The sequence below is a fragment of the Panthera pardus genome, unplaced genomic scaffold (assembly GCF_024362965.1).
Source record: "Panthera pardus isolate Hobbes unplaced genomic scaffold, ASM2436296v1 HiC_scaffold_13, whole genome shotgun sequence".
Taxonomy (NCBI): domain Eukaryota; kingdom Metazoa; phylum Chordata; class Mammalia; order Carnivora; family Felidae; genus Panthera; species Panthera pardus.
The window spans coordinates 51,972,761-51,993,397 of record NW_026526688.1 but is presented as its reverse complement, the minus strand read 5'-3'; the positions used below and the strand labels follow the sequence as shown (position 1 = coordinate 51,993,397).

General features: G+C 39.1%; 1 protein-coding gene and 1 long non-coding RNA gene across 7 annotated transcripts in view; one reads left to right on the top strand and one right to left on the bottom strand.

Annotated features, from left to right (window-relative positions):
* The window catches only part of LOC109262381 (uncharacterized), a 55,158-nt gene extending 35,234 nt beyond the window's left edge, over positions 1-19,924 (bottom strand). Inside the window, exons 1-2 of one of the 3 annotated variants that reach the window (XR_002077730.2) lie at positions 19,788-19,924; positions 7,323-7,429 (exon numbers count right to left, since the gene is read on the bottom strand). This is a non-coding gene — a long non-coding RNA (uncharacterized LOC109262381). Of the gene's footprint in view, positions 1-7,322; positions 7,433-9,018; positions 9,409-19,787 lie in introns of those variants that run through there. The other 2 variants (XR_002077728.2, XR_002077729.2) reach the window with 2 other exon arrangements.
* The window catches only part of PINX1 (PIN2 (TERF1) interacting telomerase inhibitor 1), an 88,597-nt gene continuing 77,479 nt past the window's right edge, over positions 9,520-20,637 (top strand). For 2 of the 4 annotated variants that reach the window (XM_019440928.2, XM_053901105.1), the window contains exons 1-4: positions 9,520-9,669; positions 15,905-16,014; positions 17,683-17,775; positions 19,816-19,894. In XM_019440928.2, coding sequence (XP_019296473.2) covers positions 9,651-9,669; positions 15,905-16,014; positions 17,683-17,775; positions 19,816-19,894 — 301 coding nt within the window. In that variant the 5' untranslated portion in view covers positions 9,520-9,650. Of the gene's footprint in view, positions 9,670-10,218; positions 10,326-13,902; positions 14,009-15,904; positions 16,015-17,682; positions 17,776-19,815; positions 19,895-20,637 lie in introns of all 4 variants that reach the window. The other 2 variants (XM_019440929.2, XM_019440930.2) reach the window with 2 other exon arrangements.

The following is a 20,637-nucleotide window of genomic DNA, read 5'->3' as shown; positions in this document are numbered from 1 at the left end:
CACAGAAAGGATACACAGATTACAGTAACTTCCTTCATGACCACAGGGCTCAACTTCCAGCTCTTAGCCATCAAAACGGGGCTATCCCCATCAAGCAAGTTTACTCTATTAGAAGCAGAGAATTATTTTTCATTGGTCATTTCTCCATAAAACCCTGTAAAAGGAGTGAGAGTCTGTTTACTATTGGATTTGTTGCTCTATCTAATTTAGAGGTTGGTACAATATTATCTTTGAGCCCTTGTATTTATGTAAATGAAAACATCCTCAAAATCCTATCTTAAACATTGTCAGTGTTGTTTTTATTCAATTATGAAAAATTTCAAGCATAAAGTAAAGCTGGGAGAATGTTATAGGGAACATCCATCGAGATTTTACTCTACTTGCTCTATCACACATTCACATAATTGTCCTCTCTCCATCCATTAATCCCACCTATGTTTGGTGCATTTCAGAGTAAGTTGTAGCTATCAGAATACATTCCCCTAAATAACTCAGCATGAATGTTGTTACCTAAATTTCAATGTTTGCTAATATTTTTTCCATGTCTACACAATAAAATGTGAAAATCCTAAGAGTGCACCCCTGAGCTCAAAAAAAAAAAAAAACAAACACATTGAACTGGGTAACCCAAATAATTATCAAAATCTATGACACCATCATCATCCCAGAAAATTTCTTTGTGCCCCTTCCCAGTCAATTTGTGTCCCAGTCCCCAGAGACAACAGCTGTTCTGATTTTTTACACCTAGATTTCCTTTGCCTTTCCAGAATTTCATGTAAATGGAATCACAGAATATATACTTCTTTCACCGAGCATCATGTTTTTGAGATTAATTCAGGGCACAGCAAACTTTTTCTTAATATATTTTTAAAAGTTTACTTATTTTGAGAGAGAAAGAGAATGTGCGCACACACACACACACACACACATACACAAAGTGGGGGAAGGGGAAGAGAGAAGGAGAGACAGAATCCCAAGTGGGCTCTGCACCTTCAGTGCAGAGCCTGATGCAGGGCTCAAACTCACGAACCTTGAGATCAGGACCTGAACTGAGATCAAGAGTCTAATGCTTAACTGACTGAGCCACCCAAGCGTCCCCTTAATATTTCTAAGTTGAAATATTTTAGCCTTTGGGGCCATACAATCTCCCAAAACTACTCAATTATGCTGATGTGGCCAGAAAACAGCCCAACACTAGATAAACAAATGGGGTTGGTTGTTCCAATAAAACTTTGTTTACAAACACAGGTAGCCAGCCCATAGGCCATGGTTTGCCAACCCCATTAAATGTTGTGTGCTTCAGTAGTTTGTTTCTCCTCACTGCTGAGTAGGATGCCATGGTAGGAATGTGCCAGTTTATTTATCATTTGCCAGCTGATGATCACCAGGGATGCTTCTAGTTTCTAACTATCGTGAATAAAGCCTCTAAGAACACTCTTGTACAAGTGTTTTTGTAAAACTGTGTTTTTCATTTCTCTTGAGTAATACTTAGAAGTGGAATTGCTGGGTCATGGGGTAGGTTTATTTTTACTTTTATTCTAAATCTATAAAAAAATAAACAATAAAAAACAGGTGCCAGGCATCAGTGTTACTTTTACTTCCCTTTACCAGGGAGAGATAATTATAACCACGTTCTGTGGAATTGTCTTCTCTCACGGAAACTTCTCTCCCTCTCCTGCCCTTTCCTTACTTTCACAGTGAGATCATCACAAACAAAACCTTAAAAAACATACTTTACACAGCTATCTCTACTACCTGGCTGCTTCTTTCTACTTCCTGGTTCAAACTGCCAAGAGGAAGACTCATTTCAGCTGATCATCACCTCATGCCTGGCCAGCTTTTCAAGGTGGCCTCATGCCAGTGGGTGTTGGCCTTCCAGGGAGTGACCGCATGCCTCATCTAACAGGCATCTAATAGGCAAAGTGGTTCATAGGGTAGAGATGGGGCTTCTATAAAGGAAACCTGGAGGGCTGTGTCTCTTGGCTGAGCAGTTTCCCATAGCAAGGATGGTAGATGTGGCTGGAATTTTAATTGACATATAACTATAATGATTAATAATTCCCCTATTGTTGGATATTTAGGTTGTTTTCAATTTTTTGTCTCACAACTTAGGCTGCAAAAAACACTTTGAAACACAAATATTTGCATAAAATTGGCAATATTTCTTTCTAGACCCCCTAGAAGTCATATTACCAGGCATGAGTACCTGATATCAGTGTTTCCCCTACTTCAGCATGAACATTACGGGCAGGGCTTACTAAAACACACAGGGCTGGGACCCATCCTAGAGTTTCTGTTTCAGAAGGTCTAGGGTGGACGTGAGAATTCGCATTTCTAACAAATTCCCAAGTGATGCTGACCTGGGAAGAGGAATTTTTCTTTCCTTCTAATGCTTCCACAGCCACTTTCTGCTACTTTAAAATATTTAACACAATTTGCATTGTGTTACAATTAAATTTGCATATATCCATTTCCTCCCTAGAATAAGAGTTCCATAAGGTCAGGTTTTGCATTGTTTATCTTCATAGGCACTAAAGTGCTAAGCACGAATAGTGTATTTCCAAAAAAGAAAAAAAAAAAAAAGGTTGTTATGTCAATAATCTGCCACCTACCTAATTTCCTTGTTATTCTCTGCTTTGCAGTATTAATGCTGTCCCCAATTCCCCCAATTTTATTGGCAGACACTTAAAACTAGTTGCCACCTAACTTTTGATTATTGCTTCAATTTTTGATAAGCAATAGCTGTAATTTTTCACGCCTGGATTTTATACCTCCTCTTGTCATTAAGTACCCTTGATCCAAATTTTCCTTGGGGTGGGTGATAGTGGAAGGAGGTTGTGAGGGAAGATCGGATGGCTTGGCTTAGCTCAAACAGTGTCACAAATGCATAAACAGAGATCTTAAAATTAAATTTTTCCATTAGCATCCTTGAAATCAAAATCAAAATGAGATGTTTGTGAAAGACTTTGAAAGTAGTAAAGCCCTCTCTAAATTATGGAATTATTAATATGACACCTAGGTTATATAATAAACAGAGGAGAGGAAAACATTTAGGAAGTAACCTACCCAACTTTACCCCTGTCACAGTTCAGACAAAAATCAGACATACTTAAAACATTTAGACCACAGTGCAGAAACTAAAAGATGGATAAACAGCACATTCAGACCAAAGTTAGGAGAGTCTCCATGAGTTTGTATTACAGGAACCACAGAAGTTTTTTTGACTCAGATTTGTGGTATTTCCATACCATACAGTAAAAGTGTAAAATGTTTTGAATGAACTGGCCCTAATTGCCTCAGAACATCTTAAAGTGAGAAACTTTCCCTCTGGTTTATTTCACCTGATCCCACAACCTCTCTCTTCATCCAAGGTATGATCTAAAATAGGACTCACAGCCCATTTCCAAGATTTTCAGGTGATATAAGGTCAATGCACCAAGGAAAGTACCTGTTTGCAATTACATATATGTAATTGCATGTAAGTATTTACTATAGGTACATACAATTACTATGTCATTGAATATACGTACTTACTATCCTTTTTCTTTTTTCTTTTTTATTTAAAGTTAGTTAACATATAGTGTAATAACGATTTGAGGAATAGAATTTACTGATTCATCACTTACACATTACATCTAGTGTTACTATCCTTTTTCACGAAGTTTTCCCGGTCATCTCCTGGTAGGATGAAGCTTGTCCTTAATAGACTTCTCAAGAAAGGTTCATGAGTGTAGTATTCCCTGAGTTGTGGCAAGTTTAAAACTGGTTTTCTACAGATTTGACACTTGAAGGATACCTAGGCTGGATATACAATTCTTGATTCATATTTTCTTTACTTGAGTGTCTTAAAATAGCTGCTCCATGGTTGTCTTGCTTTCTACGTTGATATTGAGAGGTCTTATGTTGACTTAATCTTTTGCCTTTATTATTTTAAGCAATTATGTTCATTAATTAACTTACTATTTACATGTTATTATTATTACCTTGCTTAGAGATTTTTCCTTTTTTTAAAATTTTTTTATTAGTTTTATTTTTGAGAGGCAGAGAGAGACAGAGTGTGTGTGGGGCAGGGGGGCAGAGAGAGAGAGGGAGACACAGAATCAGAAGCAGGCTCCAGGCTCTGAGCTGTCAGCACAGAGCCTGATGCAGGGCCTGAACTCATGAACCGTGAGATCATGACCTGAGCCGAAGCCAAACACTCAACCAACTGAGCCACCCAGGCGCCCCAAGATTTTTCTTTTTGAAAAAGTCTAATAGTTTTGCTAGGATATGTCTTGGAGTTGATTGTTGTGGCTTAGTTTTCCCAGGTATTTGATGGACATCTTATTGAAAAAAAAATTTTTTTTGATGGACTTTTTAAATATGTAGAATCAGATCCTCTTTTATTTCTGGAAAGTTTTATGGACTATAGTTGTAAATGTTAGTTCTGTTCCATTGTTTTCTTTTTCTTCTTCAGGAACTCCAATTTTATATATGTCTGTTGGATCTTCTTTGCCTCTCTTCCATTTCAACAGCTTTCTGACAGTTTTTAAATTCCTTTTTAAATTTTATTTTCATTCTCTTAGCTTTCTTCAATATCTCTTATTAACTTTTAATTGAATAGCTTCCTCTGGGCATCTTGTAATCTTGTCATCACTTCTGATACGGTTGTGCCTTTTTACTTCCATTTCTTTCCCGTGTACAATCAACTCTCATTTGATTTCTTTCTGTTTTTTGTTCCTATGAGTCTGAATTTCCAATTCAGAGTTGTTTTTTCTCCTCCACATCACCAAGTAATTAATTTGATATGGGGTATTATCTATACTTTTCTTCTGGTTTTGGTTGTTTTTACAGGGGTAGATTTTCATCCATTGAAATGTTTCAATTCCCACTTTCTGTTTTCTTCTCATAGAAGCCTTGTATAGATGAAGACTATTTTTGTTTATTAATTTCATGGACAGGCTCTTGGCTAAGGCGTAGTGCAAGAGTGCCACTTACTCTCAGTGTAGCAAAGTGCCCTTTCAAACAGTAGTTCTCTTTTTAGTGTGTGTGGAGGGGAAATTGGGGAAAAGAAATTTAGATTCCTTGATTGTTTAGGATTCTCTTTTGCTTGCAGAACTCTAAATCTCCTCTTCTTTTATCTTTTTAATCACCTAGTCCCCAAAGGAGACTTTCAGAAGCATTGAAATTGGTTCACTGCTACATAAAAATCATCAGTATTCATACTTGATCTCTTGCTGCTTTCAACATTGCTGATCACTTCATCGTTATCTTAAACATTTCCCCCCCTGCTTTTCCTCTTACCTCTACAGCAGCTCCTTCTATGTCTCCTAGGAGTCTTGTTATTCTCTTCTGGCTATTAAATTTAGATTTCCTCAAAGCCTGGCCTTTTGCTATTCTCATTCCATGTGCCTTCTGGGTGCACACATTATGGTCCATGGCTTCCTTTAACATCTACATTTGCATGATTCCCAATTTTTATCTCTAGCCCAACCTGTTCCCTGAGCTCTGGACACCTATGTCTAACTGATGAGGTTCATACTCAAAGACACCTCAATCATCTCATATCTAAAACTGAGTTATTTTATTCCTCACTCCCAAATACCACCATTTCAGTTGTAGAAATTTTGAGATTATTCTTGACAACTTTCTCTCTCTCAACTCCCAAATCAGTCTTCCCATATATACCTTTCTCCCTTCAATGTGTTCGGCCCATACAACAGCCATAGGGAACTTTTAGAAGCTATAATGTGTGTTACTCCCCTACTTAAAAATTCTTCAGTGGCTTCCCATAGCTCTTGAGACAAAGACCCAGACCATTATTATGACCCACAATGCCTTGTAAGAACTGGCCCCTTACTCAATTTTGTGGCCTTGTTTTCCCTTGCTCTGAATTCTAGCCACATCAAGTCCTGGAATAGTCCATGTTTTAATTCATTTGTCACTTCCTTGTGGAAGCTTTGTTTAATTTTCCTAAGTTAAATCCCCTCTTATATTCTGTCCTAGCCACATGCATTTCTCTTTCACAACATTTACCTTTAGGTCTAATTCTATATTTATGGTAATGCCTCTCTTCTTTGCAAACTCAATGAGGGTAGGGGTCATGACTGTTTTGTTCACTTTTGTAATTCCAGCACCAAGCACAATCTCTGAAACAATAAATATTTGTTGAAATAATCATCCTAACCTCTATTTCCTTTAAAATTATAATAGTGCCTTATTGAGTATTATATTGAGTGTTTCCTATGCATCAGGTGCTTTTCTAAGCACTTGACATGTATCATCTCATTATTTCTCTTAATAGAGGAATAGGGAGGTAAAGTAATCTGCCCAAGATACACAGCAGGTTACCAAAGCTAGTAAGTAAGTGACAGAGCTAAGATTTGAACCCAGAAAGTGTGGCTTCAGAATCCTAGCTCTCTGGGGCACCTGGGTGGCTCAGTCGGTTGAGCGTCTGACTTCGGCTCAGGTCATGATCTCACGGCTTGAGTTCAAGCCCCGCATCAGGCTCTGTGCTGACAGCTCAGAGCCTGGAGCCTGCTTCCGATTCTGTGTCTCCCTCTCTCTCTGCCCCTAACCCACTCGCATTCTGTCTCTGTCTCTCTCAAAAATAAATAAACATAAAAAAAAAAAAAAAAAAAAGAATCCTAGATCTCAAATGTTATGATATTATAGTCCCTTTAATGTTCATATCACTGACTTATGCTTTTCTGATTAAAGTAATTTTCTGAAAGTCTTTCAGATGGAAATAATCTCAGTGATAATTCTTTTTTCATAGATTGGATCAGTGTTATAAAAAGAGGTCATTTCAAGATGACTTTCTCAAGATCACACTCCAAGCTAGTAGCAGAATTTAGGCTCTGTAATATTTTCTGACTGCTTTTTTCTTCCTCCATTGTATCAGCCTGGTGCCTCTTAGGACTGGGCTAAGTTTAACTGGCAAGATTCAGTTCTATTTCTTTTACAGATAAAAATTTTAGTGATACATCTGATATATAAAGATGTAGTACAGCATATGAGAATTCCTTTTTGTGATTGTACAGAATGTGTAACTAGCTTTTGTAATTGTATGTATGTGGAGTGTGTGTGTGGGGGGGGGGGGGTGGGGGGGTGTTGACTGAGATTTGCCAGAGCTAAAGAAAAGAAGTAGCAATCATCTATCTCTGACATTGGTCTTTGCTTGCCTGAAGGTGGGGGACTATGTCAGATGATTTACCCAAGTAACTTCTAGGTTCAGTTCTTTCGTATATTGAGAGCATTTGTTACCTAAAGGTATTCTTCGCAATGTACTTTTCTTGAACAGAAAAAAAAAAGGTATATTTTAACCCTGCGTTCATTCATACCTTTGGTTGTTTAATGGCCTGCTGCACAAAGGAAGGTCTGTGGATCATCAGCACCCACATCCTTGGAAGCTTGTTAGAAGTGCAGAATTTCTGGTCCTATCCCAGACCTGCTGAATGAGAAACTGCATTTTAATAAGATCCTCAGATGATTCACATGCACATTAAAGGTTGAGAAGCACTGCTCTGAGAGGGTCTGCCAAGAAAGAGACTGAAGAATAAGACTGAATGTCTTATACTGATGTGTCTTATTTTTATTTATTTTTAAAATTTTTAATGTTTTTATTTATTTTTGAGAGAGAGTGCGCGCATGAGTGGGGCAGGGGCAGAGAGAGAGGGAGACACAGAATCCAAAGCAGGCTCTAGGCTCTGAGCTGTCAGCACAGAGCCTGACGTGGGCTCGAACTGTGAACTGCAAGATCATGATCTGAGCTGAAGTTGGATGCTTAACCGAATGAGCCACCCAGGTGCCCCTGAATCACCTTGTTTTTAAAAGCACAGTATCCACTCCCAACTGACAATTTAAAAATACAAATAGGGTTCTATGTACATTTTTTAAAGCCCAAACTTAACAATAGTTTTTTCCCATTATAACGTGCACTCTGGAACTTGGCCTTTATCATAATCATCTCTGTATGCACATAGACATCTAGCAGAATAGTTTGAGTATGGTAGGGGCTGTTTTGTGAATTTTAACTGAAGTGTCTCAGTCTCCAGGGGAGTTCTAATGAAATTCTGGCAAGGAGACTGTCAGACAGAGAGGAGGGACATGTGACTCTCCACAAATTTCAGGTGACTATATAGATAGAAGGCTTTCTCCTCATGAGTAGAACATAAAGAGAGCATCCTAGGTGCCAAGAGAAGCTGTATGAAGGACTAGATTCCTGTTCTAGATGAAGTTTCCCTTTAACTAGGGGTCTAGACCATCAAGGTAAACTTACCTAGTTTCATAAACATTAGAAAAAAGAAATACAAACGGATAGTTGCTGCTAGCAGTGAATACCCAGGAACTGAGGGGAAAGAGGAGAGGCAAAATCAATGTAACTTTTATAACTAAGTCAGGGAGCACATAAGTTGTGACGCAGAAAACAGGAGTAAAGTAGGGAGTTGGACTTGCTCCAAATGAGAAAGGCAGGATCACCCAAGTCCTTGGATAATTAGCTGATCTGTTTGATAAGATAGGAGAAGATAGAAGGTAGTTACATGAGAGTGGACAATAGTGAATTGATCAGGAAGTCAGCATTTTCAAGCACCACATACGTTGGTATATGATTGCAGGAAGATAATTTTGTCTCTTTGATGGTCAGAAACATTGAGACAGAAGTTTGCATCACTGCTGGTGTGGTCTAGGTCAAAACTGAACTCGGATTGTTGAGTGTGGCAGTGAATAGTAAGGAATGGTTGTGCCTTGTGATTTGGTGAGCTGCCTTTCCTGGAGATGTTCAGTCAGAGACCGAAAAAGGAATCCTATAAAAGGGACTGCATTTGGACGAATGCAGGATAGACTAATGGTTTCCATGGTTTGTTTCAACTCCACCATTTCTTGCGTCTATGACATCTCTATGAGGATTATATATTGAAAAAAACTATTAGTCTTGTTGAAGACATCATGTTAAAGACAGACAACATTTTAGCCACATTTAGTTATCTTATTAACTTGGGATCCCACAGATAGATTCATAGTTGTGTGTCTACTTACCTATCTACCTCAGAGGGCAGAGGTGGGGCACCATACTGCAAAGTCCTCCCCTCTAGGTGAGTTTGTCAAACTCCTCATACACACCGTTTTAATAATACTGGCGGCCCTAAGAACTATTGTTTACATGTTTCTTTTCCTCAGGAGATTCTGAGCGGAGGGCAGAGTTCATGTTTTACTTCCAGAAACCACCACTCTTGGCATTTAGTTATTAATATTGAGAGTGACACAGGTAACCCTATTGAGCGCTTGCTCTGTGGCAGACGCTTTTAGAAGCGTTTACACATAGGCAATCATTTAGTTCAGGAACTTGCTCATGCGAATAAACCCACACCCTCCCCTCCACCTGCTTTAGACCCGGAGACCTCTGACCTCTCCCCCTGGGTGTCCGCAAGCCCGCACCTTCCGGAATATACTCTCCCCGGCCCGCCCCTCCCCCATAAGGCCCGCGTCCCGCCCACTCGCCGCCACGTGGTTGAGGGCTGGTCGCGGCCCACTGACGTCACCAGCACGCGCCTCGGCCGCTGCAGTCCACCTGGTTTGCGAGTCTGGTGGTTGTAACTTCTCCGCGAGCCGGCTGCTTGGTCGCCGCCACCTCTCAGGTCCGGAGGCTCGTGGTGTCACAGGCTCTCGACATGTCAATGCTGGCTGAGCGTGAGTGGAGGGAGCGAGGGTGAAGTTTCCAGGTGACGCGCCCGGCCAGACCAAGTGGTGCGGGGTGCGGGTCTCCGGCGCGCAGTGGGGCGGGGGATGCCAGGGGACTGGGTAACCCCGGTTCGTCTCGCCCTGCCTGCCGCAGAGATTTCCCGGCGCAGCCTTCCCCAGGTTAGCTACTGGTCGGTTAGTGAAAGAGACTGCCAGTGTCCACGTGGGACTTTGTCCTCAAGCTCAGATCTGGGCACGCGCGCGGTGGGCTCGAATGGGAGCCAGAACGCCGATCGTAGGAACCCTGACTTGGTCTTTCACTTCCCGGCTCTCAGCTTCTTCTGGTTAAAAAGAGGCGGCTGGGCCAGCAGAATCTCTTCAGGCAGTGAAATCCCGTTCTCGAAGGTTTATTGAACCCAGAAAAAGAAAAGCAAAGGGGTTAAAAGCGTCAAACGCAGGAAGTTAGCCTTTTTTAGGGGATGCAGGGCTAATGAGTGATTCTAAGTAAGACTGGCTTAGTTGGGCTTAGTTGGAAATGTTAACATTCTTGTGTGACAGGAGTGTTGGCTGTAACGCCGCGTCCTGCTTCAGTTTGCTTCTGACACCACCACTTTGTGAAGTTCATCAATTCCCTCCCTCTGGAGAGGCTATTTGACTTCTGAGCGGTATCTGTAGCTAAGGTTTCCTGCCACCAGATGGCAGTCGTGCTTTGGCCATGAAAAGATGGCCCATAACTTTTTGGAAGTGTATAGTGAGCAATGAACAGAAACCGCTTGAACAGACCTACAGCAACCACATAGGATTCTGTGAAATAAATGTTATCAGCATCCTCTTATCTAAGAAGGTGGAAGAATGGGAGCACAAAACGCAAGGAGTAAACAGTTTTACAGGGAGTTCCAGTTTTACAGGGGATGAAATCGAGGTGCAGAGGAAAATAATTTGCCCTGAGTCACTGAGCTAGAAAGTGACAAATTTGATCTAGTTATCTCGTATCTTAACTTTTTTGTCACTAGGACCAGCAGTTTTCTATTGTTTTTAAATAGGGACTTACAGAAAAGAATATGTTCTAGACTGTGTCTCTGTGGGCTGTTTGTTCATTTGTAAAACTAGGGCTGCTAAGATCTTTTCTGGTTTTAATATTTTCTGATGTATGCTTAATACAGCATGCACGTTGGCCCTGGCTCTGCTGTTCATTTATGTCTCTTTCCATGATAAGTTTCTGTGGGACTATTAAAAACTACTTTTATTATCTTCATTACTAGGTTGGCTTAAAAAAAAATCAATGAAGTGGTGAATGTGAAAATATTTCAAAGTATGAAATGCTTGCTGTAGATGCATGAAATGCTGTCTGTAGACATCAGTAATTCAAGTTGCATGATTACAAGGGAATATTTTGAGTTCTTGTCTCCCCACCATGACTCCAGATTTTCAAATCTTTTGGGGTTTTTTTATGCTTATTTATTTTTGAGACAAGAGTTGTGAGTGGGGGAGGGCCAGAGAGAGAGGGAGACACAGAATCCCAGCAGGCTCAGGCTCTGAGCTGTCAGCACATACCCCAGTGCTCAAACCCAAGACCTGCGAGATCATGACCTGAGCTGAAGTGAGATGCTTAACTGATTGAGCCACCCAGGCACCCCAAATTTTCAAATCTTTGGCATAATATTATATTTTGTGTTATCTTTTAAAATAACTTGCTAAGTATAGTTTGTGGCATCTTTTGTGATTAGATATTTAGGACTGATGTTCTCATTTTATTTTTTTTTTGTTTTTGTTTTTTTTTGTGTTTTTTTTGTTTTTTTGTTTTTATTTTTGAGACAGAGAGAGACAGAGCATGAACGGGGGAGGGTCAGAGAGAGGGAGACACAGAATCTGAAACAGGCTCCAGGCTCTGAGCTGTCAGCACAGAGCCCGACGCGGGGCTTGAACTCACGGACCGCGAGATCATGACCTGAGCCGAAGTCGGCCGCTTAACCGACTGAGCCACCCAGGCGCCCCTGTTCTCATTTTAGAAGTAAGAAAATAGAAGCAAAGAAAAACCCCATACTCATAATTTCACTGCCTAGCAATTCTATTTTCTGTTAGTTTATAAAATTGGGGTGATTCTTAATTCTGTAGGTACAGTTTTGGTTTTTCCCCCACTTAACATTAGTGAAGATTTTCAATTCATTAAGCACATGCTATTTCCTGTTTTCCCTTGCCATGTGTACTATATTTTGTTTTATTTTTGCTATAGGCACTTACCCTATTTTTAAAATCTAGTAGTTTTCTTTGTGTTTCTCAAATATATTTTTTATTTATTATTTCTTTAATTATCAAGTGTTATTTTATTGGGTCTCCTTTGTGTAAGACAAAAAATCTAGCTTACCGAAACTTCCCCCATGTAAGACAAGAATTTAATTTATTGATCTCACTTCGTAGTCTTTATATCATTTGAAGTTTTAGACCTGGATTTTTATCAAGATATTACTCTTTTCTTAGATTCTTTCCTTTTCGAGACAATTTTTGACACTTCTAGTCATATTTATAGTCAAATCACACTATAGTTAATGGATTTTAGTGCTCATCACATTAAGATTTTTATACTGCAGTTTCTTTAACTTTGAATATGTCTTGAATAATTTTTTAATAGGAATACATGGTACATGGATGGTATATTTTGAGCTCTTGAATATCTAAAAGTGTCCTCTGAAAAAGAGAAAAAAGACAAAACTTCTGTCCCTGGCTTTTGGGACTCAACACACCTTTCAGAGTAAGCTGAATCCTGGCATAAGTCATGTGGTATTAGGCATGGAGTAATTGGAAAGTGAATAGAATTGAGAGTCTAGAAATAAACCGTTATATTTATACTCAATTGATTTTCAAGAGTGCCAAGACAATTCAATGGGGAAGGAATAGTTTTTTCAAAGAACGGTGCTCAAGCAACTGGATGTTCACAAGCAAAAGAATGAAGTTGTACTCTTATTTAAGCATGTATATAAAAATTAATTCAAAATTAATTATATTTAATCATATTTAAATATAATTATTTTGGGGTGATGAAAATATTCTTTAAGTAGGTAATGGTGATGGTACTACTCCATGAATATACTAAAAACCAATGAATACTACACTTTAAATGGGTGAATTTTATGGTTTGTGAATTATATCTCAACAAAACTACTTAAGCATTAAATAGTTAGAAAATATAGTTGGATAGTTATATAATCTAGAGTTAAATAAGGCCTTTCTAATGTTACCTAGGTAAAAAATATAGCAAAAAATGATTTATATACTTGATTATAAATTATTTTTATAATTTCTCTATTAAAAATGCTATTAAACTTTGCTTCAACAGAAAAAAAAAGAAAAGGGTTATTTATTGGGGTTACCCCCAAAATGCCTTGATGGAACCATCTAAAGTTAGAACTCCAAATAGGAGGAGTCCGGCTAGCGGATGGCAGAACACATCATCCTAAATAGTGATTCTGCAGATTCAGGGTACTCAACCCTGAGGCCCAGTGCTCCAGACTCCCAGAAGGAAAGCCAAGTATTCAGTATAAACCATATTGTTTGTATTAACAATTAGGCATAGTGAGCCACTCACCAATTCCGAGAATGCTTGGAACCCTCCTGAAAGCCAGGTTCCCAGCCAAGGTGCCAACCTTGTAAGCAAGCCTTTCGAAGGTTAGTAGTGAGGCCTGCTATGTTCTCTTCTGCACACAGGGTTAACAAGTTGACATCTAAGCGCAGAATGATTGTGGAATAAGAATAACAAAGCACATGTAAAAGTTGATCCAATCTGAACAGACCAGTGACAGTCTTTTCCTTGCCACGATTTCCCAAACCTGGAAATTCTACAGCACTAGAGCCCGAAAAGCCTTCCAGTGAAGTAGGGTTCGGATCAAATAAATTTGGGAAACATAGCATGCCTGCTTTGCCCTTAGAGGATCTACACATCTGCATATGAAATGTTCTGGGAAAGTCTCTAATATGGAACACTATTAAATTTTGTTTCACACAATGTTGCTCTATTTTATTTTAATGGGAAGCTCCCCTGATTTAACATCCTCGCTGGGGAAACCCTGCCCTACCCCTTTATTTGAGGATACCTGACATTTCTGCAAGGAAGAGGAACTGACCTTGGTGATCTTTTGTATAAGCATTATTACAGTCTGCTGTGTATGTGTATGTAACATAAAGTGTTGGAGTTCTTATTGGATAAGGTGGGTTCATTCATTCTCAGAAATGTCTTTCTCATATAAGCCCCAGTTAGAATCCCTGGCAGGCACCGCTGTGGAGAGACATGAACGCTGACACATACCAGTAAGCAGCCTTACAAAGAGAACATGGCTAAGAAGGCTCATATCTGGTATGTTGTTCATTAGCAGAGGCAATGTTATTCTCTGTATTTACTAAGATAGGTAAACTGGTAACTTAGTCATGGTTAACATTTTGGGGTCACCTTTTTCTTGCAAAACTGTAGATTTGAGCCCAACTTGTTTTGCTTTTTCTGCATGCTTATAAAAAGTTTACTTTTGTTTGGATGTGTGTAGTTTTGGGTCCCTTTATTGATTTTATGTGTTATACTGTAAGCCTCTCACTGAAGGTTGTATTATTTTTAAATTATGTTGTGAAGATGTGAGGGCGATCTGGCTGTGACACCTGTCATCGCATTGATTGCCAGAGTCGATTTGGCTGACCTGGCTGGTTAGGTGGGTGTCCCCTTCCCCACTGCTCTATGTGTGTCCCTCCCAAAGCTGCACAATAGGTCGAAGAGGGCGACCTTCCCCTTTAGAAAAGGGATAGAGGAGGACTGTTCTTCTGTCAAGGGTATACTAGTAGCTGTGCTCCCCTTCTAGAACCTTCAACCCAAGGTCCGTTTGTAGAATGTAGGGTAATCAAGCTTCCAAGACTCTAGACACATCCAAATGAGGTGCAGCATGTGACACTCTGCCTTCCTTGAAGGAGGAGGGGACGCAGGGAGTTAAGAGACTGCCAAGCATAAGGCTGTTGTTGATAGTGAGATACTGTGCTTTGATTGCTGCAGTAGGTCAATAATAAGCACACTTGACCTCCAAATTTCTCAATTGGCCACAATTTGCTTTAGGGCTTCGTGTTCTTGTTCTGTGAACTTTTTGAGGTTCTCTATCTCTGCAGCAATTTTCCATAAAACTATACTGATAAATTTGAGTTCCCAACGGTCAATTATTTGTATGCATTAAAAAATACTTAATACGAAGAGATTCAAAGCAGTTCCCTTAATTATGTTCTTTCCTTCCTTCATTCCTTTCCTCTTGTCTCCTTTTTTCTTCCTTCTTTCTTTTGAATTCACTCATACATTCATTCACATATTTCCTGAGTGCCTGCTGTGGACATAGCATTTTCTACTTCTTGCAATGAAGCATGAAAAAGAATAGCACACAAATGTAAGCTGTAAGGAGATGATGGTCTCATAGGAAACATAAGAGAAGGATATTAGTAGTCATAATACAGAAGAATGTGTATTCAATGCCAGAAAAGAAGCAGATAGTTTATTTTGGAAGTTCAGAGAAGGGGTCATGTGTCTCTAGGGCATTTCAGTAATAAGGGATGACATCATAACTATGTGTAGATCACATGTGTGGAGGGTACAGTTGACTCTCCCCAAGATCATAATGACTGTTGTATATTGTGGATTAAGAATATAAGCTTTGATGTCAGTAGGCCCTTGCTTTGTATAGAGGCTCTGATATTTGTTTGGGGGCATTAGGTACATTTCTTTCTCTAAGCCTCAGATTTCCTCATCTGAAAAATGGAGGTAAGAATTTCCATCCTCATTGGGTTACTGTGCAAATCGAATACAATATATGGATAACATTTGGTACATAACGTATGGCACCGGAAGCTGTAGTGGCTGATGCTGCTGGTGGTGATGATGACACTGGTGTTGACAAGTGCTTACAGTTGCTGCCTTTAGCTGAGTGTGGAAGGCCAACTGATGGTATATCATGTATGTCTGTTTGTCACATTTGGAGGGAACACTGTTATTTTTATCTTAGGCCAGTTTGTATATTGAGAATATAGTAGTTACTGGGAAAACCAGGGTAAGTAATCCAATCTGATGATATTTCATTGAATGCTGAATGTGATATCTGTATCTAATAAAACATATTGTTTGTCATATTTTTTGCAAATATGTGTGTACGTATTAGGTTTTGTGTGTATTTGTGTAGTGTTTTCCAGGTTTAAAAGATAAATTGCTGATGAGATACTTTGTCATTTGCAGGTCGGCGGAAGCAGAAGTGGGCCGTGGATCCGAGAAACACTGCCTGGAGCAATGATGATTCCAAGTTTGGCCAGAGGATGCTAGAGAAGATGGGGTGGTCTAAAGGAAAGGTATGTTGGAGAAGAGCAAAAGAAATTGGAGCCATGCATAAAGGCAAATCAGGAGAATGCATCTTTCTTAGGACACTGGGAGAAATTTGTGTTTTTGATCAGTAAGTGATTTTGGAGACATAACTAAATTGTAACAATAAAATTAGAATTGAACATAAAGGTCAGTTCTCTTCGTTTATCATTTAAATTGCTGTGATTAGCATCTTTTATAGATTGTGCCTTTTAATTAGCTGCACTTGGAATCATACTTAACCATCAGTGTTTTTATATTGCTAAGAGTAATATTTTGTTCCCCTTTATAGCTCAGAATATACATTTCCCCATTTTCCTCACACTATTTATTCCTGGTTGAAATGGGTTTCTGGTGATACTTTTGTATTTAAATGGTTCTTGTGATGGCCTTTAATGATCTTGTTCCCAATCCAGTGGATCCTTTTTTATTCTCACGTTACTTAATCCCTTAGCAGCATTGGACATACTGGACTATTCTTGGCAATACTTGTGTCTTGGCTTCCACAGTACTGCTCTCTCCCCTGTTTTTCCTTCTACCGCATTGGCCACTCCTAAGTATGTTGCTGGCTCTTCCTCCTCCAGCCTTTTGAGCTCTGGAGCTCCTCAGCCCCAGGCCTTTTCTGTATTCTGAAAGGTGAGCTCTTTGATTCCATACCATACTTTGAATGGTCTAAATTCTGAGAATTATCTGGTCCAGATCTGTCCTCTGAGCTTCAGGTTTGTAAATTCACCAGACTGCTTGACATTTCCACTTGAGTGAGCATCTCAAACTTTATAATTTTTGTTACAAAATTCTTGATACCCACCTTCCAGTCTTTTCCGTCTCAAGTTTTCCCCATTTTTGTAAATGGTCTTGCTTGGTTCCTCTACCTCTCTCACTTCTCGCATCGCCAGTCATTATTCCTCTCTATCCGGGGCCCCATCCTGGTCCACACACCATCACTGCCTGCCCTCTCAGCTGCTTCCCTCCCTCCTTTTCTTCCTCGGGGCCGTTTGCCAAACAATAGCCAGAATATCTTTTGAAATACAGAAATTAGATCATGGCATTCCCTTGCTTAAAAGTTCAGTGGCTTCCCATCGTTTTAAAAAATTAAATCCAAATTTCTACTGTAATTTCTAGGGTCCTGTGAGGTCTAGCCCCTTTATTTTATCTTATTTTCTCTCTGTCCACTCACCTAGAGCCACCCTGGTTGCCTTTTAGTTTCTTCAGTACAGCAGCCTCTCTGAGACACCTTACAAATGAGTGTTGATTGATTTAGGGACTTGGGGTCTCCTTTCTCCACTCTGTCAGTGTTGTTTTGTAAAATTATGTAATGGAGAGAGCCATAGATTTGTAATATCTCCAATGGGATTCCATTAGTTTGGTAATAGTACTCTGATTTCGAGCATCACAAAAAGGCATGTTCTGCATAGTGTGTACATGGGCCGTGAAATAGGTCTCAGGTTGAAGAGTTAGCATTCTTATTGTAAGTGCATCCTTGGTATTACAGACGTACTTTGTAAGAATCCATTAGACTGTGTCCTCTCTGAGGATAAGGATAGTGCCTCACTCCTGGATATTTCGTAATTAGTCGAATAGTTGATGAAGGAAGAAAGATGTGATCTCTCTTTATACTTGATAAAAATACTAACTCTCTTTGTGCTTGACCTCCACAGGGTTTAGGGGCTCAGGAGCAAGGAGCCACAGATCATATTAAAGTTCAAGTTAAAAATAACCACCTGGGACTTGGAGCTACAATCAATAATGAAGTGAGCAACAGTGTGTTTGCTGGGGGTTTTCCTTGCATGATTGGCTTTTTTTGTAAATACACATATTTCATCAAATTGATGAGGTTTTAACTATGCACGTGTGTATCTTCCATGCTGTGGTTGACTAAAGAGCCCATAACTAAGCAGGCTTTTCGCCACACACCATGCCTTCACCTTGCCTTGTTGTCCTTATGGGATTCTTTACTTGATTATGTCTAAGATCCGAATTAGTTTTGTTCCTAAACTTTGAAAAAAATATTCTTTTTATAGAAATATTCATTTCAGTATAGAAAGGAATTTTTATCTTTATCTTCTTTCTAATATTTGCTTATACTATTAAAAGTTAGTGGCATTTAACTTCGGAGAGAAATTAAGTTTTTTCTGCAAGAAAGTGGTGACCTTTTCCTGTCCTTTTGTCTATTTTTTAATTTCATTTTTTAACATTTATTTATTTTTGAGAGAGACCAAGTGTGGGCGGAAGAGGGGCAGAGAGAGAGGGAGAGACAGTGTCTGAAGCAGGCTACAGGCTGTGAGCTGTCAGCACAGAGCCCCATGCCGGACTCGAACCCACGAACTGTGAGATCATGACTTGAGCCCAAGTCGAACGTTTAACTGACTGAGCCAACCAGGCGCCTCCCTTTTGTCTGTTTCCGACTATTGGTATATAGCAGTTGAATTTATTCACGTTTCTCCTTAAATACTGGTGCTTTGAAAATATAACACTGTAGGGGCGCCTGGGTGGCTCAGTCGGTTAAGCCTCCGACTTCGGCTCAGGTCACGATCTCGCAGTCCGTGAGTTCGAGCCCCGCGTCAGGCTCTGGGCTGATGGCTCAGAGCCTGGAGCCTGTTTCCGATTCTGTGTCTCCCTCTCTCTCTGCCCCTCCCCCATTCATGCTCTGTCTCTCTCTGTCTCAAAAATAAATAAACGTTAAAAAAAAAAAAAAATGAAAATATAACACTGTAATTAAAAATTAATGGCCTATTGTGCTTTTCATTTTCAGTATTACTATAGTGTCTATGTTTTAAGTGTATAAGTATATATAAGTGTATAAGTATTCAGTATTACTATAGTGTCTGAGCTGAAAACTTTGTTCTTAAATTTTTACAGCCAGCAGAATCTGATAGGAAATCTGGAGAACTACTTATTATTTTGGAGAACTACACCAAATTATTTATTTGATATACTGAGTAATGGACTAGAAATAGTAATTGCGCTGAGTGATAGACTAGAGCAGCTAAAATTTTTCGGACTAACAGCTAAAATTTTAAACCACTAAAGAGTTTATATGGGGTTGGTTTTGAAGGTAGTTGTTAAAAGATAGATGCATAGATACACTTAATTTTTAGGAGAAGCGTTGCCCAGTAAACCTATTTTTAACATGCCTTAACCTTCAGCATTCTTAAAAAGGTGTGTATAAGGCAAATTTCTGCATTGATACTTGCTTCCCACTGGTTAGATTGTTTCGGAGATGCCCATTCCCTTTTAAAGTCAGGTTATTTTTGTTACAATGAACATATTAGCACCACTTCATGAAGGTGCTGACAGAGGGAAATTGGAGTCTTTCTTACTCCTTCCTCAGTGTGGTTTTGTAAATTGGGGGTCAATGCAAGCATGTAGAATTGGGCAAAGTATTTTAAGTTCACATGAGCACAAAAGAGAGCCCTGAACTCTGTCACTGCTTTTTTCCTTTGACCCACATAATATTTCCATAATGAGGTAATGATTTTATTTTGCTTTATTTTAATATTTAGCATGCAGGTTGCCTGTTGATTATTTGATTATAAGTGGACTGTTGATAAATTATCCACATTTGAAATCAGGACTCAGGCTTCAAATAAGCCCATTTTTAATACTGACACAGATAAATTACATTTTAAATTTATATTATTTCTTCATTCAAATTTATGTCATAATATTTTGATGAAACATTTAAAGTTTCACATTAACCACTAGATTTCCTTGATTCCAAAATAAATCTATCTCAACTGGTGCAAGTAAACTGTAAGCTTACCTTTATTTGATTTTTTGGATATTTTCAGGATAACTGGATTGCTCATCAGGATGATTTTAACCAGCTTCTGGCTGAGCTGAACACTTGCCATGGGCAAGAAACAGCAGGTAGGGGAAACCTTTGCTTTGTTGTCCATTGGATCTATAGAAGACACGTCTCAGTTTAAATTTTTTTACCAACTCTTTTTACTATAAGCATTATATATCTGAAAGTTAATTGATTGAAGTTATTACAATAGGCATTTCTGTTTACATTTTAATGGTGCTCTCCCCATCAAAAGCAAACACTTTTTCCCAGTAATAGTTTGAGAATGGCAAGATAAATCTGTTCAGTTCACAATCTCAAACAGTAAAGTGACCTTTCTGGGGATCCTTGAGTGTGACTAAAAACATGTTTTTAAAATATAAAGCAAAAACAAATACGTATACAAAGCAAGAAATATCAAGTAGGACCACAAACCAGCAGCCAGCAAAGGCTTACTAGAAAAGCCTTTTTTGTGTTGATACTACTTAGTGAAATTTGTTTTACCTTTGAATGTATATAAGAGATTCAAAATGCTCAGGTAAAGTAAAATTTGTTACAAGGAGCTCAGTACTAGAAATTGTATACCTAAGGTATAGGAACTGGAAATGAAACAGTTGAATATTGGGCATTCCATATTAACAGAAAAATAGTACTGTTAAGGGAACATGGATGGTATAGTCCTCAGACTTTTGGGCCTTTGGTCTAATTTTAGAGTTTAAAGGAAGTTTTTTTTGTCACATGGCTATTTGGAAAGCAAGGGCATGATGTCACCTAATTCTTGAAGAAATCTAGACTGTTAGCTCTTTGGCAAACAGTTTTTTTAAAA